Source organism: Pangasianodon hypophthalmus, chromosome 8 (assembly GCF_027358585.1).
Source record: "Pangasianodon hypophthalmus isolate fPanHyp1 chromosome 8, fPanHyp1.pri, whole genome shotgun sequence".
Taxonomy (NCBI): Eukaryota; Metazoa; Chordata; class Actinopteri; order Siluriformes; family Pangasiidae; genus Pangasianodon; species Pangasianodon hypophthalmus.
In genome coordinates, this window is record NC_069717.1 from 10,344,460 (window position 1) to 10,363,740 (window position 19,281).

General features: G+C 39.0%; 1 protein-coding gene across 5 annotated transcripts in view; it reads left to right on the plus strand.

Annotated features, from left to right (window-relative positions):
- Positions 1-400: 400 nt before the first annotated feature.
- Positions 401-19,281, plus strand: part of kazna (kazrin, periplakin interacting protein a) — a 49,982-nt gene continuing 31,101 nt past the window's right edge. The window contains exons 1-2 of one of the 5 annotated variants that reach the window (XM_026915636.3): positions 401-822; positions 13,553-13,627. In XM_026915636.3, the coding sequence (XP_026771437.1) occupies positions 657-822; positions 13,553-13,627 (241 nt within the window). In that variant the 5' untranslated portion in view covers positions 401-656. Of the gene's footprint in view, positions 823-5,544; positions 5,695-10,229; positions 10,374-13,552; positions 13,628-18,108; positions 19,093-19,281 lie in introns of those variants that run through there. The other 4 variants (XM_026915643.3, XM_026915652.3, XM_053235971.1 and 1 more) reach the window with 4 other exon arrangements.

Consider the following 19,281-nt stretch of genomic DNA (forward strand, 5'->3'; position numbering starts at 1 on the left):
ATGCGGGTCTGTATTAACGCAATTATTTTCACTCTAAACTGCTTGTGTTGAGGCGCAGGACTTTTATCAGGTCTCTGGAGGGCTTTATCCTTCCCTAAAGCACAAGCACAGTTATTACCTGCGATAATATGTGTGTGTGTGTGTGTGTGTGTGCACGTGTAGTTTGTATGTCAAAGATTGTAACAAACATTATACTCCTGTAATCCTGTAAGACTCCTGACACTTTATAATAATTTGTACTCATAAATGTCCCTGAATGTTATATATATATTAGTAATAGTCTTAAAATAGTTTGCGTCAAAATGATGTAACTGTTACATTTAATGTGCCCTTCTGCCCCCCCCCCGCTCCCGTGCAGATGGTACAGTCCGGTAAGGAGCTGTTCGTCATCCTTCAGCGCGCCGTTCTGTCCGCGAGAGCAGCAATACAGCACATACGTTTCTCTCTCGCTCGCGCGCGCGCGTGCACACACATACTCTCTCTCTCTCTCTCTCTCTCTCTCTCTCTCTGTTTAGATTAACGTCATCATGGAATTCAGACCCCTGAACGGAATTCAGTTTGCGTAGAGCTGGATGTAGCGTTTAGATCGTCGCGCTGTAACACGGGTAGAAGAGAGAAGTGGTTCTGATGAGCGGCAGCGGGTGATCTTTGAAAGGATGGAGGACGGAGAGCAGCTCGCGCGGCGCGGAGACGCCACCATCGGTCGCGCGAGTCAGGAGCCGACGGAGCTGCGCGCGGACCCGGTGGCGCGTGACGAAACGGGGGAAGCGGGAGCGCGAGACACGGCCACGGTGGAGCGGAGACAGGCACGCAGCTGCCACGGTAAGAGCGCACCTTCACCTTCAGCTTCAGCTTCCACATGCTCTCCAGGGAGGTGACATGAATGAACGCAGTTATCCCTCTGTGTTCGTTCATAGGTCCTCATAAGGTCCTGCATGTCACCACAAACGTGCGCGTGAGTTCATGAGTCCTCATATCATAATCAAAATCAAAATCAGAATCAGTTTTTTATTGGCTAAGCATGCCTGAACACACGCGGAATGTGACTCACATAAGTTAACAATGTGCAAAAAAAAAAAAAAAAAACGTCAACAGTACATTGGCAGCAGTGAGTAACTCCTCATATGCAGAATGAGAGTGCAGATTGGACAATAAAAATCCATAATAAAAAGTACACAGGATTTTTTTAAAATGTGCATTACAAAATCAATGTATAAAGGATTTTTTTGTACATTTTTATGCATCTGGTTTAACACACCTTAACCAAAAAAGCCCTAAAGAGGCTGAGTGGCTGCTAGGGCTATCACAGTGCGCACTGACTGACCAGACACATCCATGGATGGCCATTACTAAGTGCCTAAAGGAATATTCCAACATTTTTTCGGTCTGATTTCTATCTACCCCATCTGCAGGCTTACCACAGATAAGCACTTCGACTCGTTTCGCTGTACTGAGAAATGAACAGCCTGTTTACTCAATTCTTACTCATAATGTAACCCATAGGGCAGTTGATGGATTGTTTTCATAAAATATGTCCAGAATAACTCATGACAGTGTGTGCTGTTCTAGGAAGATAATCAACAAAGTGAAGGTGTGATGCTGTCACCACCCCGAAGTGTTTTATTCCTCTTATACCACAACAGTTTGCCAGTGATTCCTGATTTTTAATTTATTACTGAATAACACTTATCATGTCATCATACTTTCTGACTGTTTATAGTTAAATTTAATGCTGTGGAACATCCATGAGTTAAGTTAAACAATCATTCAACGACCTCTGTCTTTTTCTCTTTTGGAAGTTAATATAACAAACAAACAAAACAAAAAAAAACACAGCTTGTCATTTTACAGAGAAACATGAAACTCTGAACACTGGAATCTCCTTCCATAAATGTCTTCTTACTGAAAGCTTAATCATATAAATGATTATACATTTATCTCTGTTAAATAAAATGTTTTTTAAAATCTGTTTATTATTAGTCGTAGATTATGTGGAGCATACGACCTAAAAGCTCTGTGAATGAGTGGTTGCTATAGAAATGATAATGTATTAGAATGAATGCATTAACATAAATCTGTGATTTACATTACAGACAGCACTACTGTCAGAGCTGCTCTTATAGAACATTAAACACCTTCTGACCTGTCAGATTCGAGAATTCATCAGCCGTGTGGTATAAGTGACTATACACCGTCCCGCAATAACATTAAAACCACCTGCTCAATATTGTGTAGGTCCCCCTTGTGTCTCCAGAACAGCTCTGACCCGTCAAGGCATGGCCTCCACAAGACCTCTGAAGGTGTGCTGTGGTGTCTGGCACCAAGACATTAACAGCAGATCCTTTATGTCCTGTAAGTTGCGAGGTGGAGCCTCCGTGGATCAGACTTGTTTGTCCAGCACGTCCCACAGATGCTCGATCAGATTGAGATCTGGGGAATTTGGAGACCGAGTGAACACCCTGAGTTCTCTGTCATGTTTCTCAAACCATTCCTGAACAGTTGTTACAGTGTGTGTGAGTGCATGTGTGTGGGTGTGTGGGGTGGCGGGCATTATCTTATATTATTATATTATATTATATTGGCTTTCTGTCACAGCCAGCATTAGCTCTTTCAGCAATTTGTGCTACACTGGCTCTTCTGTGGGATCCGAACAGACGGGATAGCCTTCACTCCCCAATGAGCCCTGGGAGCCCATGACCCTGTTGCAGGTTCACCTGTTCTCCTTCCTTCGACCACTTTTGGTAGGTACTAACCACTGCATACTGGGAACATCCCACGAGACCTGCAGTTTTGGAGATGCTCTGACCCAGTCGTCTAGCCATCACAATTGGGCCCATGTCAGAGTTGCTCAGATCCTTATGCTTGCCCATTTTTCCTGCTTCCAACACATCAACTTCACTTGCTGCCTAATATAACCCACCCCTTGGTATGTGCGATGGTAGCGAGATAATGTTATTCACGTCATCTGTTAGTGGTTTTAATGTTATGGCTGATTGAAGTATAATGCAAATTCTATAACTACGACCATTACAGTCTGATGTTAGGATGAGACTGATATAAGAGAGCATTTTACTGAAAGTGTTCTTATTTACACTCTTAGTAAAAAAAAAAAAAAAAAAGGGTTCTTCAAGGATTCTTTGGATAGTTAAAGGTTCTAAGCTTCCTAAGGTGGTTCTACTTGGAAAACTTGGGTAGGGAAATGGTTGTAGGTTTCTATAAATAAGCTTTATGAGACAAGTCAAGGAACAATTACGGTTTGAGATTTAGCATTTATCTAAGAGCATAGTTTATCAAACTTCAGTAGTTCTGGTTCCATATGTTCTCCTGAAGGATTTGCTGCATCCATGCACCATTAGGCCTACACATCTACATATTCTTCCCTCTGAATAGTAGTCCCATCTCTGAAAAGGATAAATTCTACAGATTTTGAGCTTAATTTAAAAAAAAAAAAACACTTTTACTGATGAATTTGAATGTTTTCCAGAAATATGTTTTGCATAAACCTTAAGTGACTGTCAGAACAAGCTTCCTTTAAGAGTGAGTTTTGAATCAGTGTACTTAGAGGTTTTTTTCTTATTATAGGGAAATATGTCCATGTTATTGTTTGCAGTAATTAAGCATATGCTATAAAAGAAGATTGAAAAATGCTGGAATGTCCAAAATGTATGTCCTTTCTTGGATGTCCTTTCCTGACCACAGCATCTTGGCGCTCAATGGGATGGTTATTATTGCAGTGTCACTTGAATCGATGTAAGTCCCCACAAGCCTTATTGTCTTCTGCGTGTGACAAAGGAATAGAGACACAGAAACACTGGTGCGAGAAGGTTTTGTTGTGGCATTTGCTGTTTCATTGTTAACACATTGTGAATCAATCAGCTGTTTCATTGTTTGTGTGTTAGAACTGAAAGAAAGCTTCTGCTGGGGCCAGGGATCTTTCATCACCTCAATGGGCTGTTTGTTCATCTTGGCCAGTTTTGCCAAAAAGAAGCATTGGCTGTGTGTAACAGTAAGGGAAAGCAACAGAGTGAGAGAGACAATGGGGGAAGGAAGGAAGGAAGAGAGATTGTACATTAGATGGGAGGGTGTATGATTTAGAAAAAAGTGTCACTGTGTGTGTAATCAACTGTGTTAGTGTATTTGGTTTGCCTTATTTCAAAACGTTTTTTTTTGGGGGGCATGACTGTTTTCTGGGCTGAACTGAAGTACATTTAAAACATAATGTACCACGACAAGTGATGATAAAGGTCAAAATTGAAAACAATGCAAGCAAGGAGGCTGTATCCACTTAGAGATGTTTACTGGAATAAGTTAATTAATTTCCCATTGGGTCAAATGACTTCCCCACACAAACAGAGGAATGAACGAGAGCTGTAGTAGGAGGCATTTTGGATGATGTCCAATGTTCATCTCAAGGTCTGCACTGTAATCTAATGCATAGCTGCAGCTTAGAACGTCAGCTCTTTCTGGTTGATGTCAGTATTTTGAGAATGTGCTTACTTCTTATTCAGCCATTGTTCTCAATTGTCCCACGCCTTGGCCAACAGATATTCCTCATCAAGTAGATGAGATTTTTATGCAGGCCTTCAAAAGTACATTTCATGTAGTTGAAGTTTCAGAGCTGTTGGTGCCCGTCACACCTTTATTCAAGCTGCGAGTGGCCTCAGGCTTGTCATTGACCTCTGTGAACTGTTATTACAGAAAAACTGCTGGCTCCTTCATAGGCCTGTGTGCTAGGTATCTTTTAATTTATTCAAACGCTAATATACGTAGAAATAAACTGTATGCAGCCTCACAGCCCCAGGGTCCCTTGAGTTTGGGTTACTGTCTGTGTGGTTTTTGATATGTCTACGCGAGGTTTCGTCTGGGTTCTGTGGTTTCTCCCCACCTCTCAGATTGTTGACTATAAACTGACACTATGTATAAATGGAATAATGTTCATTCCAGGATGTATTCCTGTCTCATGCCCAGTGTTCCTGAGATTACCCTGACCAGGATAAAGCTAAAGATCAATGAATGAATGAAAAGTTTTTTTTTTCTTCAATTTACCGACTATGTGCTATTTTTATACAGAGAACTTCCGGAAGCACGTATGTATATTCTCAGTGGATTCAGTATTGTTGAATTCTCAATTCTGATTGGTTGGAAGGCACGACTTTGACAGTAGTTTTTGGCAACAAGTCAAATCACAGGTTTATATTAATACAGCTGTTCTAATGCATTGTCATGTCTATAACAACAGCTAATTCAGAGGGACTCGTATGGCAGTCACATGATTTAAGCCTTGTAAGCCTAATAACCACCATATAACCAGATGGTTATTTCTAAAACAGTATGCTCCATCGTGTTTTATTCATTACGTGACAGACTTAGTTTATTATTACGTAGTTTATTCCTCTTTTTAATAATTGGCTGGTGCATATGGAGTGAAAATGGATATTATAGTGAACTCAAGAGAGAACAGTCTATATTTTGCTCTCTCTCACTCACTCACTCTCTCTCTCACTCACACACACACACACACACACACACACACACACACACATACAAACCTTCAGGACGTGTCAGATTGCATCTTCAGAGTCAGTGTAGAGGATTTAGAGGGCCTGACAAGACAGCAGCCTCTCTCTGTCTGTTCGTCTCTGTCTTTCTCTCCCCATTGGGAATAAATGCTTTTTGCTCTGACAAGGGAAAGAAGTGAGTAGATGAGTGTTAATATTGCATGTGTATGTGTGTAAAGTGTGTGTAAGTAGCTATTATAAGTATGTGTATGAGACTGTGAATAGCATTGTGAATATTCAGCAAAGTTTGTTTATTGGCCATGTATTATAAGAATCAAATTTTTCAAATTTTTACATGTTCACATTTGTGCACTGTTTCTACATTTTCCTTTTTTAACTTGGATGTTCTGTTCTTTATCATTTATTCTATGTCATTATGTTTCATTATGCTTCTCTGAGGTTCAGTGGACTCGCGTCTGCAGTTTAATTAATGTGTATTTATTGAGAGCATGTTGAAATGTCACGGGTAATCATGTAATCATGGATAAGGGCTGTCACGACTGGAGAGTGGTGAAATGATGTTTTTGTGGTAATGTTCAGGCCAGAAAGTATACACTGTCACAGGGTGTGTGTGTGGGTGTGAGTGTGTTCGAGGCAGTGTGTCATGATGTTAAACACAGATGTGGAGAGGGGGTTAATATCTGTTTACACTTTGGCAACAAAATGACAAGATAGTAATCGTCGTCTCTGAGTATGCTTGCATGTACGTGTGTGTGTGTGTATGTGTGTGCGTGTGTGTGTGAGCGAGTGCATGGTAATCATTAGTATGAAGTTACAGCCAAATGGAGGTAGCGAGTCGAGTTTAGCTTGAAAGGCATCTCAATCTTGATTTAAAGGTCATCTGATTGATTGGTTTGGTACAAAATGTCATCAGACAACAGAAAAAAAGGCACAGAAGCTGTGACACATTTACATTCATTAAAAACATCACACTTCAAGAATACGCAATTTAGAAATGCCCTCAAATCTGCACTCGGTAAAAAATAAAAACTAGTCATATTCCAGTGTGTAAAATAAATTTGCATACTGGAGTATATTTGACTATTATATTTTATGACGCAAAAACACTTGCCTGTGACATAGTACTCACTGAACTGCCTTCTGTTTGTTAAGAGAATGCAGCAAAATCAATACAGTTACAGTTTTCACACTCTAACCTGTCTGCACACTCAGAAATTGCTCATAAAAACGCATTTTATAATCTTCAGGGCAACATTAAGGTTTTAGGACTTGGGCTATATGAGTTTCTAGTAGAGAATCTCTTTTAATAAGTCTGGAGTTTTTCCTGAACCCTAGGGGTGGAATAGTAAGAAAAAGTCATGCTATGATGATTGTAAAACTCAGGATCAATTACTTGGTATAACACAGAATCTGCTTATAACAGAACATTACAATTATACATACATTTACAATTAAAGAACATTACAGTTAATCATTAAATAACATATAAAGCTTAAGTAGAATTTCATTTGTTTAGAAGATTCAACCAAATGAAACGTGTTTAAATATTTAAATTATTATTAATTATATTTCAATTATTTTTCAAAACACTGTAGAAATACTGGTTACAGATTTTTGTCCGGATATATTGAATGTCGAATCTTTGCTTTTAAAAAGGGGTGGCCTGGAAATCTATTCATGTATTTTCATTTTCATGTTTTCTTTCTATTCTGGTACAGCACATTAACAGTATTTCAGATTTCCTTATCATGCTGTATTATATCATGACAATATGACCAATCCAGCACATCTTTCATTTCCAGAAGCACAGAGTAATTGTGTGTGATGGCAGCTTTTTTATGATTAGCCCTGAAGCTACCCAGATGCACAAGGTGAAGCTGAAAGCCCTTCATACAATCTCTATTTTTAAATTCACTTATGGTGCTATGAATTGGTGTGATTGTGCACTTGGCAGCTTTTGAAGAATTTTAAAGAAATCTGCGTATTAATGCAAGCAAGCAATAGTTACGTATGTTTTCAAAATCATTCGATCAGAGCTCTTAATGTGCCATGAAAGACTCAGTAGAATTGCCTAAAGTCAAAACATTATATTGTCTATTATGTTTATGTCATTACATGCCCTTTGTCTTTTGTTCTGTGGTCGACCATTAAAGTTCTCTTGACATTCAAAGCTAACATATTTATTGACATTTGTTTAAATGTTAACTAAATACACTTGCATTCACTAATGTTCATTTATTCTATGACTGAAAATGAATCCACGTAAATGTTATTATGCAACAGTTAGTTCTGGTCCACTAATTTGATTGGTTGAGCAGCTTTCCAAGAGTGCCTATATTTCCTACAACCGCACTGGGACGTTTCACTGTGTGCGTGTATCACTCCGCTCGTCTGTGTTCACTACGTAACATCAGTGGACATGGCAAACAATACGTTTCAGGAATATAACTTTTGGCTTAAAATATGAAAGCTCCTCAGATGAAGATAAAAAGGAAGCAGGAACGCCAATTTCACCGGAAGTACCTTTAACAGGAATGTATAAATCAATGTGAGCTAGCTAACCAGCTAGCCGTCAGGCTATAAAGTGAGTATAGCTTCTTTGGGATCTATTTCAGCTAGCGGAGCAGAAATAAACAGAACATTTGGCCATATTATGTTTGAAATGTCACTTACTCGATAATATTTCACTTGCACTTGGGCGGTTATAATGAATATTGGATTAACTACGGCGAAATCACAGCCTAGCCAATATTCAGTGTAACTACTCAGTATAATATTCAGTATAATATTCAGTATATTGCTTAATTGTAAAATCCAGCTTAGCACAGCGCACATGACTTGTGAATGATATGACCTCGTAAATTAATAAGAGTCAATAATGTTCCAACACTGCTTGGTGGCGCAGTGGGTAGCATTGCTTCCTCTCATTTCCAGGGTTCCCAGAACTAAAGTTACTGTCTGTATGGAGTTTTGCATGTTCTCTCCATGTTCACTTTGGTTTCCTCCAGGTTCCCCTGGTTTCCTCCAACCTTGATAGGTGGATTGGCAATGCAAAATTACCCTAGGTATGAATGTGTGTGTGTGTGTGTGTGTGTGTGTGTCCATGGTCCCTTGTGATGGACTGGTGTCCCATTCAGGGTGTATTCCCACCTCATGCCCAGAGTTCCCAGGATGGACTCCAGAGCCACTGCAACGCTGACCAGGATAAAGCGGGTACTGAAGATGAATGAATGGATGTTCCAAAAATGCAAATGATGGACATGCAACACCAGTTTTCTAGGAGAAGGTGTTAGATATATGTAGGGTTATTGATATTTCAAGTTTACATATTTACAGAGTCTGGAGGAAATCACGTCTGTTGTATTTAGTTAGTAGTTGGCTAAAGTAGGCAGTTTATAAGAAGTGCAGTCTTTGGATAGATGGATATATCCATAAAACTGGGTTGTGAGAAATGGGACAGGATTTGACTTCAGGAAGATAGCATTTTGGTCTTGTGTTTGTGTCACAAATTCCAAAGCAGGTGGATAGAAGTGTGAGTAAAATCTTTCTTCATAAATCCATATTGTCAGGCACAAATGTAGTCAAAACACAAGCAATCATAGCAGAAACAGAAGAAACAAAAGCAGGAAGCTAGGAGACGATAAAAATTATGCTCAGAATAGAATCTGCAGACAAAGTCAAAACCTCACAAAGACTGTGAAAATACACTGAGAAAATGACCGAAAATAGGAAACAGGTGTGTTAGTGTTCAGGTGAGCGAGATAAATAATGTCCATGTTGGATCCAGATGTCACACCCTCTGTTGTGCTGCTTCGCCTGCTTCAGTATCGGCTCATACAAGGAAGATACTGTAGCTCCTGGGTGAAATCACCAGTTAAATTAACAGAACGCTAATGTTATATGTTCTAGACAAAATAACACTTGCAACTGCAAGAAAACACTAAAGTTTATTAACAAGTTACCAAAGGAACAGAGTAAATGTAGCACATAATTTCCCTTCTCTGGTCCTTTTACTTTTAATGGTGTGACCTATAGAAACTGACCACTGTTATGAAAGATTTAAAATGGCAATACGCTGCTTAGACACTTTTCTGAGTCACTTCTAGTGCTGAAGGCCATCATCTGTATGAGTCTTTTTGGAGGCTCGACAGAGATGTTGTTCTCGAGTGTAAAGTCGCCTCCTCCTCACTTTGAAATGTCACTCTGCTGCATCACACCGCTTTATTCTCTCTTTTCTTCCTCCCTCACTGCGTAAGAGACATTGCTTGTTATCCGTCCGTCAAAGCACCGGTTATATCTGGATATGTTTGTGAATATGTTTACTTGAAAGCAGGACGTTCTGAATAAACCACACTGGGATCTTTTCTGGTGGCATCGTTTGCATTAATGAATGACTTTTGTTATTTTTATCTATGGGACAGTGTGATGCCAGAATGCCTGTCTGCCAGAGTAGCCTAGCTGTGTGTATTTGTGAGCGAGAGGGAGAGAGCGAGAGAGAGCGAGAGAGAGCGAGAGAGAGCGAGAGAGAGAGAGAGAGAGAGCGAGCGAGAGCGAGCGAGAGAGAGAGAGAGAGAGAGAGAGAGAGAGAGAGAGAGAGAGAGGGGTAGTGCGGTAATGCTGGTATCTGTTTCATGCATTTGAAATTAGCACAGCTTTTTATAGACACCTGTACTTGGTAGCAGTAGAGTGTGTGTGGCTGCAGCATGCCTAATTCTTGACGTGTGTTGAGTGCAAGTGTGTGTAATGTCAGGTTGTAATCCGTTAATGTCTGGGCATTAAGCCACACAGCAATGCATCAGTGCTTTCGCACAGGAATCTGTGATCCTCTCAGACTTTTTGCTGTCAGCACTTCAGGTAGGCTGTATGTGTACGTGTGTGTGTGTGATCATGTGTTTGACTCTTCGTTGATTGATTTGTTAATGCATGTTGAGAATGATGTGTAGTGTCAGTGTTTTTTTTTTTTTTCCTTTTTCGAAAAGTTGTCTAGGGTTACCTCAGACCTAAAATATACCGTGGCAGAAATACAGCTGCTTGTCATAAAAACACATACACTTATAGTCTGACACTGAACTGTATCTCAATTTTCCAGTTGCTCTGTTTTTTTTTTCTTGCTGTATTTCTGTCTGTTTTTATTTCAGCATTGTTCCATAATATTAACTCAGATGGGATTCGCAACACACTCACTGCCTGCTACAATTTCATGACCACACACGTAAAAAGGGGATTTTTTTCGGTTTCTGCCTGGAATAATTTAGGGTTAAATGTTTTTGAAGGATTGGCTTAAACTGGGCTTTGATATACCCCAGACTATTTTCAATAGCCATGTATCAATAGATATATTAAGATATTAAAAATGAGAAAAAAGCAGTGTTTATTGTCAAATTTTATACCCATAATCCAGCCATACCATTGGCGCAGCTTGTGAGTTGATTGAGATAAATGCCATTTATTTCTTGTGAAACTAGAGATTAGTGAATGGTTTCCATCTGTCATCAGACTGCATCAACATCTTTTAGAAAAGACTGATAGTTTATGTTGCTGTCTGACACATCCATTGCTCAATAGTTTTGTGTAGATCAGTTATAGATCAGTTTTCATCTACCATTCATATTCGTCATTTTAAGCCTTTTGCCTCAATGTTGGTGACACCAAAGCCAGTTGGAGCATTTCATTCATTCATTCACTCATTCATTCACTCATTCATCTACCTATCTCCAGTAACTACTTCATCCTGGTCTCTTTATCCTTTATACTGAATAGGAAGCCCATCATACACACACTTATTCCCATCTAGAGGCATTTTAGAGTATCGAGTCTACTTACTGGCATATTTTTGGGAGGTCTGATGAAATTGGAATATCTGGAGGAAAACCATGTGGATATATTTGGTGTATTTGAACATACAGGCAGTAACCAGAGCTCAGCATCAACTCTAGACCCTGGCACTATGAGGCACCAACAATACCTCCTGCTCCATCAAAGCAACCCATGTCTTATTCAGGAGGTGTGGAAACTTAAGCTGTACTTTATAAGCTCAGACCAAGGCATCACTGTTAATCAGAGAGTCTTCTAACAGACAGGAAACACTCAGTCTGGTTGGTTCTGTTAAACAAACAAGCGAAATAAAGGACAATGGCATGTAACAACAGTAACTGACAGTGACTGCTAGTGTATTATGTCAAGTCATGTAGACTTGACCATCACATCCATACATATGTGCTTGTTGAACACCTCATTCCAGATTTAGTCCACCTCCACTCTTTTGGGAAGACTTTCCACTAGATTTTGGAGCGTGGCTGTGAGGATTTGTGCTCATTCAGCCACAAGGACATTAGTGAGGTTGAGCGAGGAGGTCTGGGGTACAGTCTGTGTTCCAGTTCCTTCCAAAGGTGTTCAGTGGGGTTGAGGTCAGAGCTCTGTGCAAGCCACTCGAGTTCTTCCACTCCAAACTTCACAAACCATGTCTTTATGGACCTCGCTTTGTGCACAGGGGCATTGTCATGCTGGAACAAGTTTTGGGCCACTTAGTTCCAGCAAAGGGAAACAATAATGCTACAGCATACAAAGACATTCTATACAATTGTGTGTTTCCAACTTTTTGGGGAGTGATGGTCAGGTGTCCAAAAACTTTTGGCCATATAGTGTACCTTGAGCTCAGACTCACTGTTTATTTAAGCATCTGCATCTTTTATTCTATAAAAAACTGGTTTCAAAATTATCTGCACCTCTAATGATTAATATATTGTGATGCCTTCCTGTGCATGTGAATTTCCATCTTCCACTAACCATTAACCATTTCTGTGCTGATTTGGATGTATGTTTTGCTCATTGTCCTATGACCTAACCTCCTAGCAAAGGCAACCAGGATAAGAATAATTTTGGAACATATATGTTTGAGGGAAAAGTAGTTTTAATGAGGATAAAGAGAAATAGTTTCCCTTATTGCTTGAGTGGAACGTTTTAATTATTTTCTGTAACGATTAGTAATTTTGGTGGGCAGTGTATATACACTGGAATGAAATGTCGTTTCTCCAGGACCATGGTGCAACACACAACAATATTAGAGCAAGCATGGCTACATAAAGTGCAAATATTCAGCAGTATATGACAGTGCAGTGCAATATTATAGACATAGCGAACACTATAATAAAATAGATACAGCAGCCAGTACACACAACTGCACAGGACATCAGGAGCATTATGAGAGTGTACTGAATAACATTCTGCACCAAAGATGAAAAAAATTGTAAATTGTATAAAGTTAAAAATAGCAGTAAATGCTTGTGTAGAAGGAAATTGAGATGTATAGAATATTAGACACCACAGCTACTAGCAGAAAGAGAAAATGATATTGTCGCAGCTTTCCATAAATGAATATATGAAATTAGATTAGATCATATATATGTGTTTTTGTGCACAGGTATACTGTTCTTGTGCTTGGATAATTACATAACGAGACGTGTATGTGACTTTATAGAGCTATAATATAGATGCTGTGTGGGTGCTATTCTGACTGGAGGCATAGGCTATGCTATAGATGTGACGTCACTCTGATTTTTTTTTTTAAACACAGCCTCTGAGAACGGCTCTGAGCATCTCACCCTGGATTTGAGCCAGAATGTCTTCCAACTGTGTTATTCAATGCAATTTTCAGCTTGGTTTTCAGGAAAGATATACGGCCATGTAGGAATAAGTCAGCGCTATCGGTCTAATGTTGTCTTGATGTTGTTTTTCCACTCATCCAAGAGGCTTCAATGTGTTCATAAGTGAGTGTGTGTTGGTGGGTCATTGATCAGTCAGTGTGCTGCGACTGCTATCATTTCACTCTATCATCCAGCAGACTCTCATATCGTCCTCTAAGGGGTTCTGTAGTCAAAGTGGCAGCTGAGGAAGAAATGGCTTCTTCGCTTCTTCCCCACAGCTGCTCTGATCTCATCCTGCGCTGCAGTAATTACTGTTTTTCAGGATTTGTCGTGAGGTTGTATTAATGGTGTGCCTCTGTCTCTCTCTCTCTCTCTCTCTCTCTCTTTCAGACGCTGTCAGACAGAGAGGCACTGAGGTCAGCAACTTAACAAACCTCAGCACCCACGATACAACACTGGATAAAGGTAACAATACTGCATTTCATACAAAAACAAACACATGGATTCATGTGGTATAGGGAGGTCACGCAGGGTTTGGTCTTTTAATTTGTATAAAGGCATGAACACACTTACAGGAATGAGCATGAGCATGGAGGCTGTAATAAGCCTGTGCGTCAGATTTTAGCAGGAGTATTCAGATTATGTATATAAAGCAGAAAGCAATTACTCAGTAATAATTGAAGATTTGTTATGGGTGTCTCTAACACACTAAAGAAATTGTTGTAATGTGACAGCTGAACTATAGCAGCGATTAGTGTATGAATCATGTTCTCTCCGTGGTGGTGGAAAATGGGAGAAATGTAATTTGTGAGTTTCCTAAAGGCGAAATCCTCACCGATTCAGTAGTGCTAGAAATTTTGTTGTAGTTTGGTACTTGATCACATAAAAAAATATATATTAGATTTAAATGTATTAGTAAAATTACTGTTGAGAGTAACTGTTTTTATCCCTCATGGTTTTTGAATGGAAAAATGGAAAATCCATTCTGTTTTACGACTGATCTTCGATATATAGATATACAGTAAAATATATAGACAACAATATATAACAGGATATAGATAAAACGTGGGTGAATCCTGGAACAAGTGAATGATCCAGAACATAAGGCAAGACCAACAGGAAAATATTTTGAATATAATTTTGTCGTGATTCTCTTGGTCTCCAGGCTTGATTTGACAAAGTCAGTGTACAGCAGGTATGCAGGTGGACTACAGGGGGGTAATATCACAGCAGAGACGATCCAAAAGCTACAGCGGCGAATGAAAAACACAACAGCAAAATCAAAATCAGGACAGCAAAAGCAAACCCAAAAACACAACAGCAAATTTGCCAAAACATGACCTGCTGTTGTGTTGTTATTGTGTTTTCTGATTTGCTGTTGTGTTGTTGGTTTGTTAATGTGTTTTGTGCATATGGGCCACCGTAAAAAGGATACGAATAATAAAAAGGATAAGACAGATGCTGGAGGTACACGTTTTCTCAGGGAATATATATCAAATATCTTAACATGCACCATTTTGTTATTTGTGATGATGGAAAATCTGTGAAAACTATCACACGAAAGTACTCAACTGTACTTTACTTACATGATCAGTTTAATAACAGAAACACTATTTTCTTTTATAGGCTAAGCTGCCAAAACTAGATTCAGAAGCTGATTGATTAAATGCTGATTGAATAAAAAACAGAGATAACCACTTCAAGCAATTTTAAAAATAATAATTAAAAAAAAGCAGTTTGGCACATTGAGTTTTGCTCTCCTGTGTAATTTCAAAAAAAAAAAAAGAAACCTGAAAAGAATCCAGTTTTAAGAAATAGCCAGCACCCTGTGAGCTTATTGAAAAATAAGCAAGTCGAATTCTTTTTCTACCTTCCCAAAGCCTGCTGTGTAGAAAACATGTTCTGCTGGTGCAAACTCCACAGTCATGCATAAATATTGCCTTGCAAAGTGATAGAGTCTTTTGTAGTGTAACCTTGCATTTTTGTTGTATTCTTTATGAGGTCTATTGCACTCAAGTTTCCACTCAACATTCTGTTATTTCCACTCAGAAAACCCCTTAAACTCAGAGTTTAACCCCTTAAATGCTCGGATTTTATATTCCTCACTGTTGTAACTGTAATTTTCCTATTAGTTTCTATGTAGTTACTGAATAATTTACTTAAGGATAAATAACTGAATAATAACCCAGCAATTATTGCCAAAGTATTGGCATGCCATGGGTTTTTAAAATAAATTGTATGTCTGTATATAGCCCACAATATTCAAATTTGTGAATCCCAACTTAATCAATTATGGTTACATAATGAGTGCTGATTTGTCAACTGTTTGTGCTAGTCATTAATCTAAAGGCTGTTCTCTCTGTGTAAGGGTCTATAAATATGTTCTTGTACTGAACTGCTCTGTTACTTACTAAGCTTGTGGCTGTGCAGGACTGCAGCAATGAAAAATGTTATTACAGAGCGATTACAGAGAGGAAAATAAAGACCGAGAGTGTGAGAGAAATATGATGCTGCATTTAATCATTTGAATTTTTCTTCGGACATGAGCGTATATAGCACTGCAAGGTGGGGGATATGAGACAAAGTGGTTTTTATTTCTGGTACCAATATTGTTGTTGCTGTATGAGTGAGAGGGAAGCAGAGCTGAACTTTAACATTCAACAATTGTAATCAGACCGGAGGAGATTTGTCATCAAGCCATTTAAAAAGTAACCGATTTAGTGCAATAGTGTTCACTATTTCTCTGTGATTTGGGACATCATTTCAATTCACAATTTCATCTGGAAATGCCTCAGATGTGTTGTTCTCTCAATACATATGTAAGGCTGGTTTATTTATTTATTTTTTTAAAATCCCTATTACACATAGAAAACATGGTATCTGCTTTTTTTCGGGGGCAGTAGGATGGATGTCTCTACAGTGGCATACCGATTGAAATAAATGGCTGAGAGGCCCCAGCAATTTTTCCTAACCTGTATCCTCACAAATTCTGCCTCCTCCTCAATGATTGTCAGATAATTTTTACTCACCAAATGATTGAACATCCGAGAAGTAAGCTCGCTCTAAGAGGCAAGACAATGCAATGTCCAAAGCATTGTACATTAATTTTTGTCTCACCTGTATTCCAGAAAATGCCTTTCACTAAATGTATTTGTTCACATTGTCTGGTGAATTAATTTCACTTTTCTGTTGCATTCTATCTTTTACTATGACCTCTGTAGCCCACTGGGGAGTCTTATGACTTAAGTGCATGTATACACATCACATGAGGCAGCAAAACTGTATGGAGCTTTGGTGCTTTTTCTCCTGTAACAGCGAGAACCCCCTCCCCACCTCCTACAGCACTCACTGTCACGTTTATTTGCTGTTTAGTTACTGAACAACTCAAAAATGACAGCACTACACTTGAGGCCAAAAGTTTATACACACCTAGGCTAAAGGCATTCAAACTCAATTTTTCACAAATCCACACATTTCAGATTTTCAGTGGGTCAAAATTTTACATACACTTTGTTAGTATTTGTTGACGAAGGTGTAGAGCAAAAGGGCACTGCCTCTAAACTGTATGCCCTTTTCCAGCCACAGGTGCCTTCCCAATTAACTCCTAGTTATGACAATTGGCCAATCAGTAGCTTGTAAAATTCACTACATCAATTTCTGGAATCTTCCAGATGGTTTAAAGAGACAGTTAGCTTGGCATATGTAAAATTTTGATCCACAGGAATTCTTATAGTGAATTAAAGCACAGATAAATCTGTCTATAATCAATTGTTTTAAAATGACCTCTGATGTAAACAGAGAAGATGCCTTTTTTGACTTGCCAAACGAAATGTATGGTAACATGAAATGTGTGGAAACATGAAATGTGTGCAGTTAAAAACTGAGACTGAATATCTATAGCCTATGTGTACTGTATGTAAACGTTTGGCCTCAGCTGTATATGGGTACAGATTTCCTTCACTTTTTTTTTTCTTTTTCCATTCCCACAATTAAATTGGTCTGTGTCTTTATGTATGCATATGTGTACAATAAATTATATATGTTTCCCAGCTAAATTACATTGTCAATCAACACGATGGAATACTGCAGTAACTTGACAATCACACAGCCTTCTCTGTCTTATGGTGGGTTCTCAGTCTGTGCTTTGGTTTGTTATATTCCTGTATAGTGTATATAGTGGGAGAAAACTAAAAGAAAAATGAAAGGAAATTTTACTCATATAGCACATACACGTCTGCAGTCCTTGCAGTCATGGCAACTCACACAGTGAGGCAGCTCACAGAGAAACCACTTAGTATGCTGGTATTTTCCTGCAATGAATTATCTTACATGGAGCAGTGTTCACTCACTAGAAACGTTATTCCACATGGCAGAATGGTCTCAGAGACCTCTGCTTCTCAGCAAAGAAGGAAACCATGGTGTATATTCATGCCACTTCACATAATTTTGTGTTAAATATTTTATTTCTATAAGAAATGGCAAAATAGTATTACAGTCTTTTAGCAATGGTGTTTCATAAATGGAGAGTGAGAACACAAATTGTAAAATCAACGATTCACACACATTCAGTGATTGTAAAATGAGCAGGACATTCACACAACCCCATCCTGTATACCACCGGTTCTCAGATTTCTTGTAGCTTGGGACCCCATTAACTGTAATTTAACACAAATGTCTCCTACCCCCTCAGCACTATTATTCTTTGAACACTATTTAAATATGTAATAATATATCTATTTATTAGAGCAGTAGAGCTTTTTATTCCTGAACATTATCGACAGTAATCTTACACTACATACAACCTATAGAGGTGGTTTATTCAAAATCATTGCTTATATGCATAATTATTTTATTAAGTTATAAAGTGGTATGAATTCTTTACATACAGGTGGCTATTTATACAAACAATTTATCAGATTATAACATATTACAGATCACATAACCTGTCCTGAAGGAATAAGGCTAAACAGGCCTCGTCACAGGACCGGGGTTTGATCCTGAGCTCGGCTTACTGTCCGTGAGGAGTGTCTGTGCACGTTCGCCACGTGTCCGCTTGGGTTTCTTCCACGTTTTCCAGTTTCCTCACACCTCCCAGAAAACATGTCAGTAGGTGGATTGGCTAGGATAAATTGCACCTGGGTCTGAATGTGTGTATGGATGGGTATCCCATCCAGTTTGTACTCCCACTTCATTCCCAGTGTTACTGGAATAGTCTCTGGATTCACCATGACCAGGATGAAGTGGCTGCTGAAAGTGAGTGAGTGAGAGTTCCCAGATTCTGGTGTCATTATTTTTTTTGTAGAAGATTATATGGTCTTGTTTACTAGGTGTCAAGTTTTAGTTTCCACTATGTTTCCCAATCTGAGGATTAAAGACTTAAAGGAAAGACGCAACCAAAAGGTTTGTCACGGACCTATTTTTTTTTTCTGGCTGTTTTTTCATCTGCTTCATGTTATTTAAAATAGTAAGACAATAAATATGAACTCTAACACAGTTACATTGAATGTTTTTTCTGTATCTATTGAAATAGTGAAAGAGAAAGATAAGCAGAGAATGAATGCACCTGCTTGTAATTCTACACCTTTGTTCCAGCTCCTCCCTTTCCCTCACCTGTGTGTGTGTTGGACTTTATGGTATTATTTCCATGTTGTCCCTCCCAGTTAGTTTGAAAGAGAGGGCAAGGGGGGGAGGAGTAAAGAAATCCTAGTGGTTGTCGCTCTCAATACGGAGAGACAGACAGAGAGAAAAACCAACGGACAGAGAAGGACACAGTGAGACAGAGGTTTAATGATTGGTTCTCTGTTGGAGATCACGGGTCTGATGACGCTTTGGTGTTGTAATTGTTAAAAATGAAGTGTCAGTAGCCGCTGTTGGAAAAGTGCTGGGAGGAAAGCGGGAAATGAAGTCGGACGTAGAGGAGGGGAAAGCCGGTGAGTAGCTGGTCTTATGGGTGTTTGTCCTGAGAGAGGACTGAAACGTTCATTGGGCTCGATTACGTATGAGAGGTGTTTAATGATCTGAATGAATGATTATGTGCTGTGTGGGCTGAGAGAGGCCGGAGGTGGGTGGTTCCTGAATTTTTTTTTTTACTTCAAAACCATTACGATCTTTGGACCTGT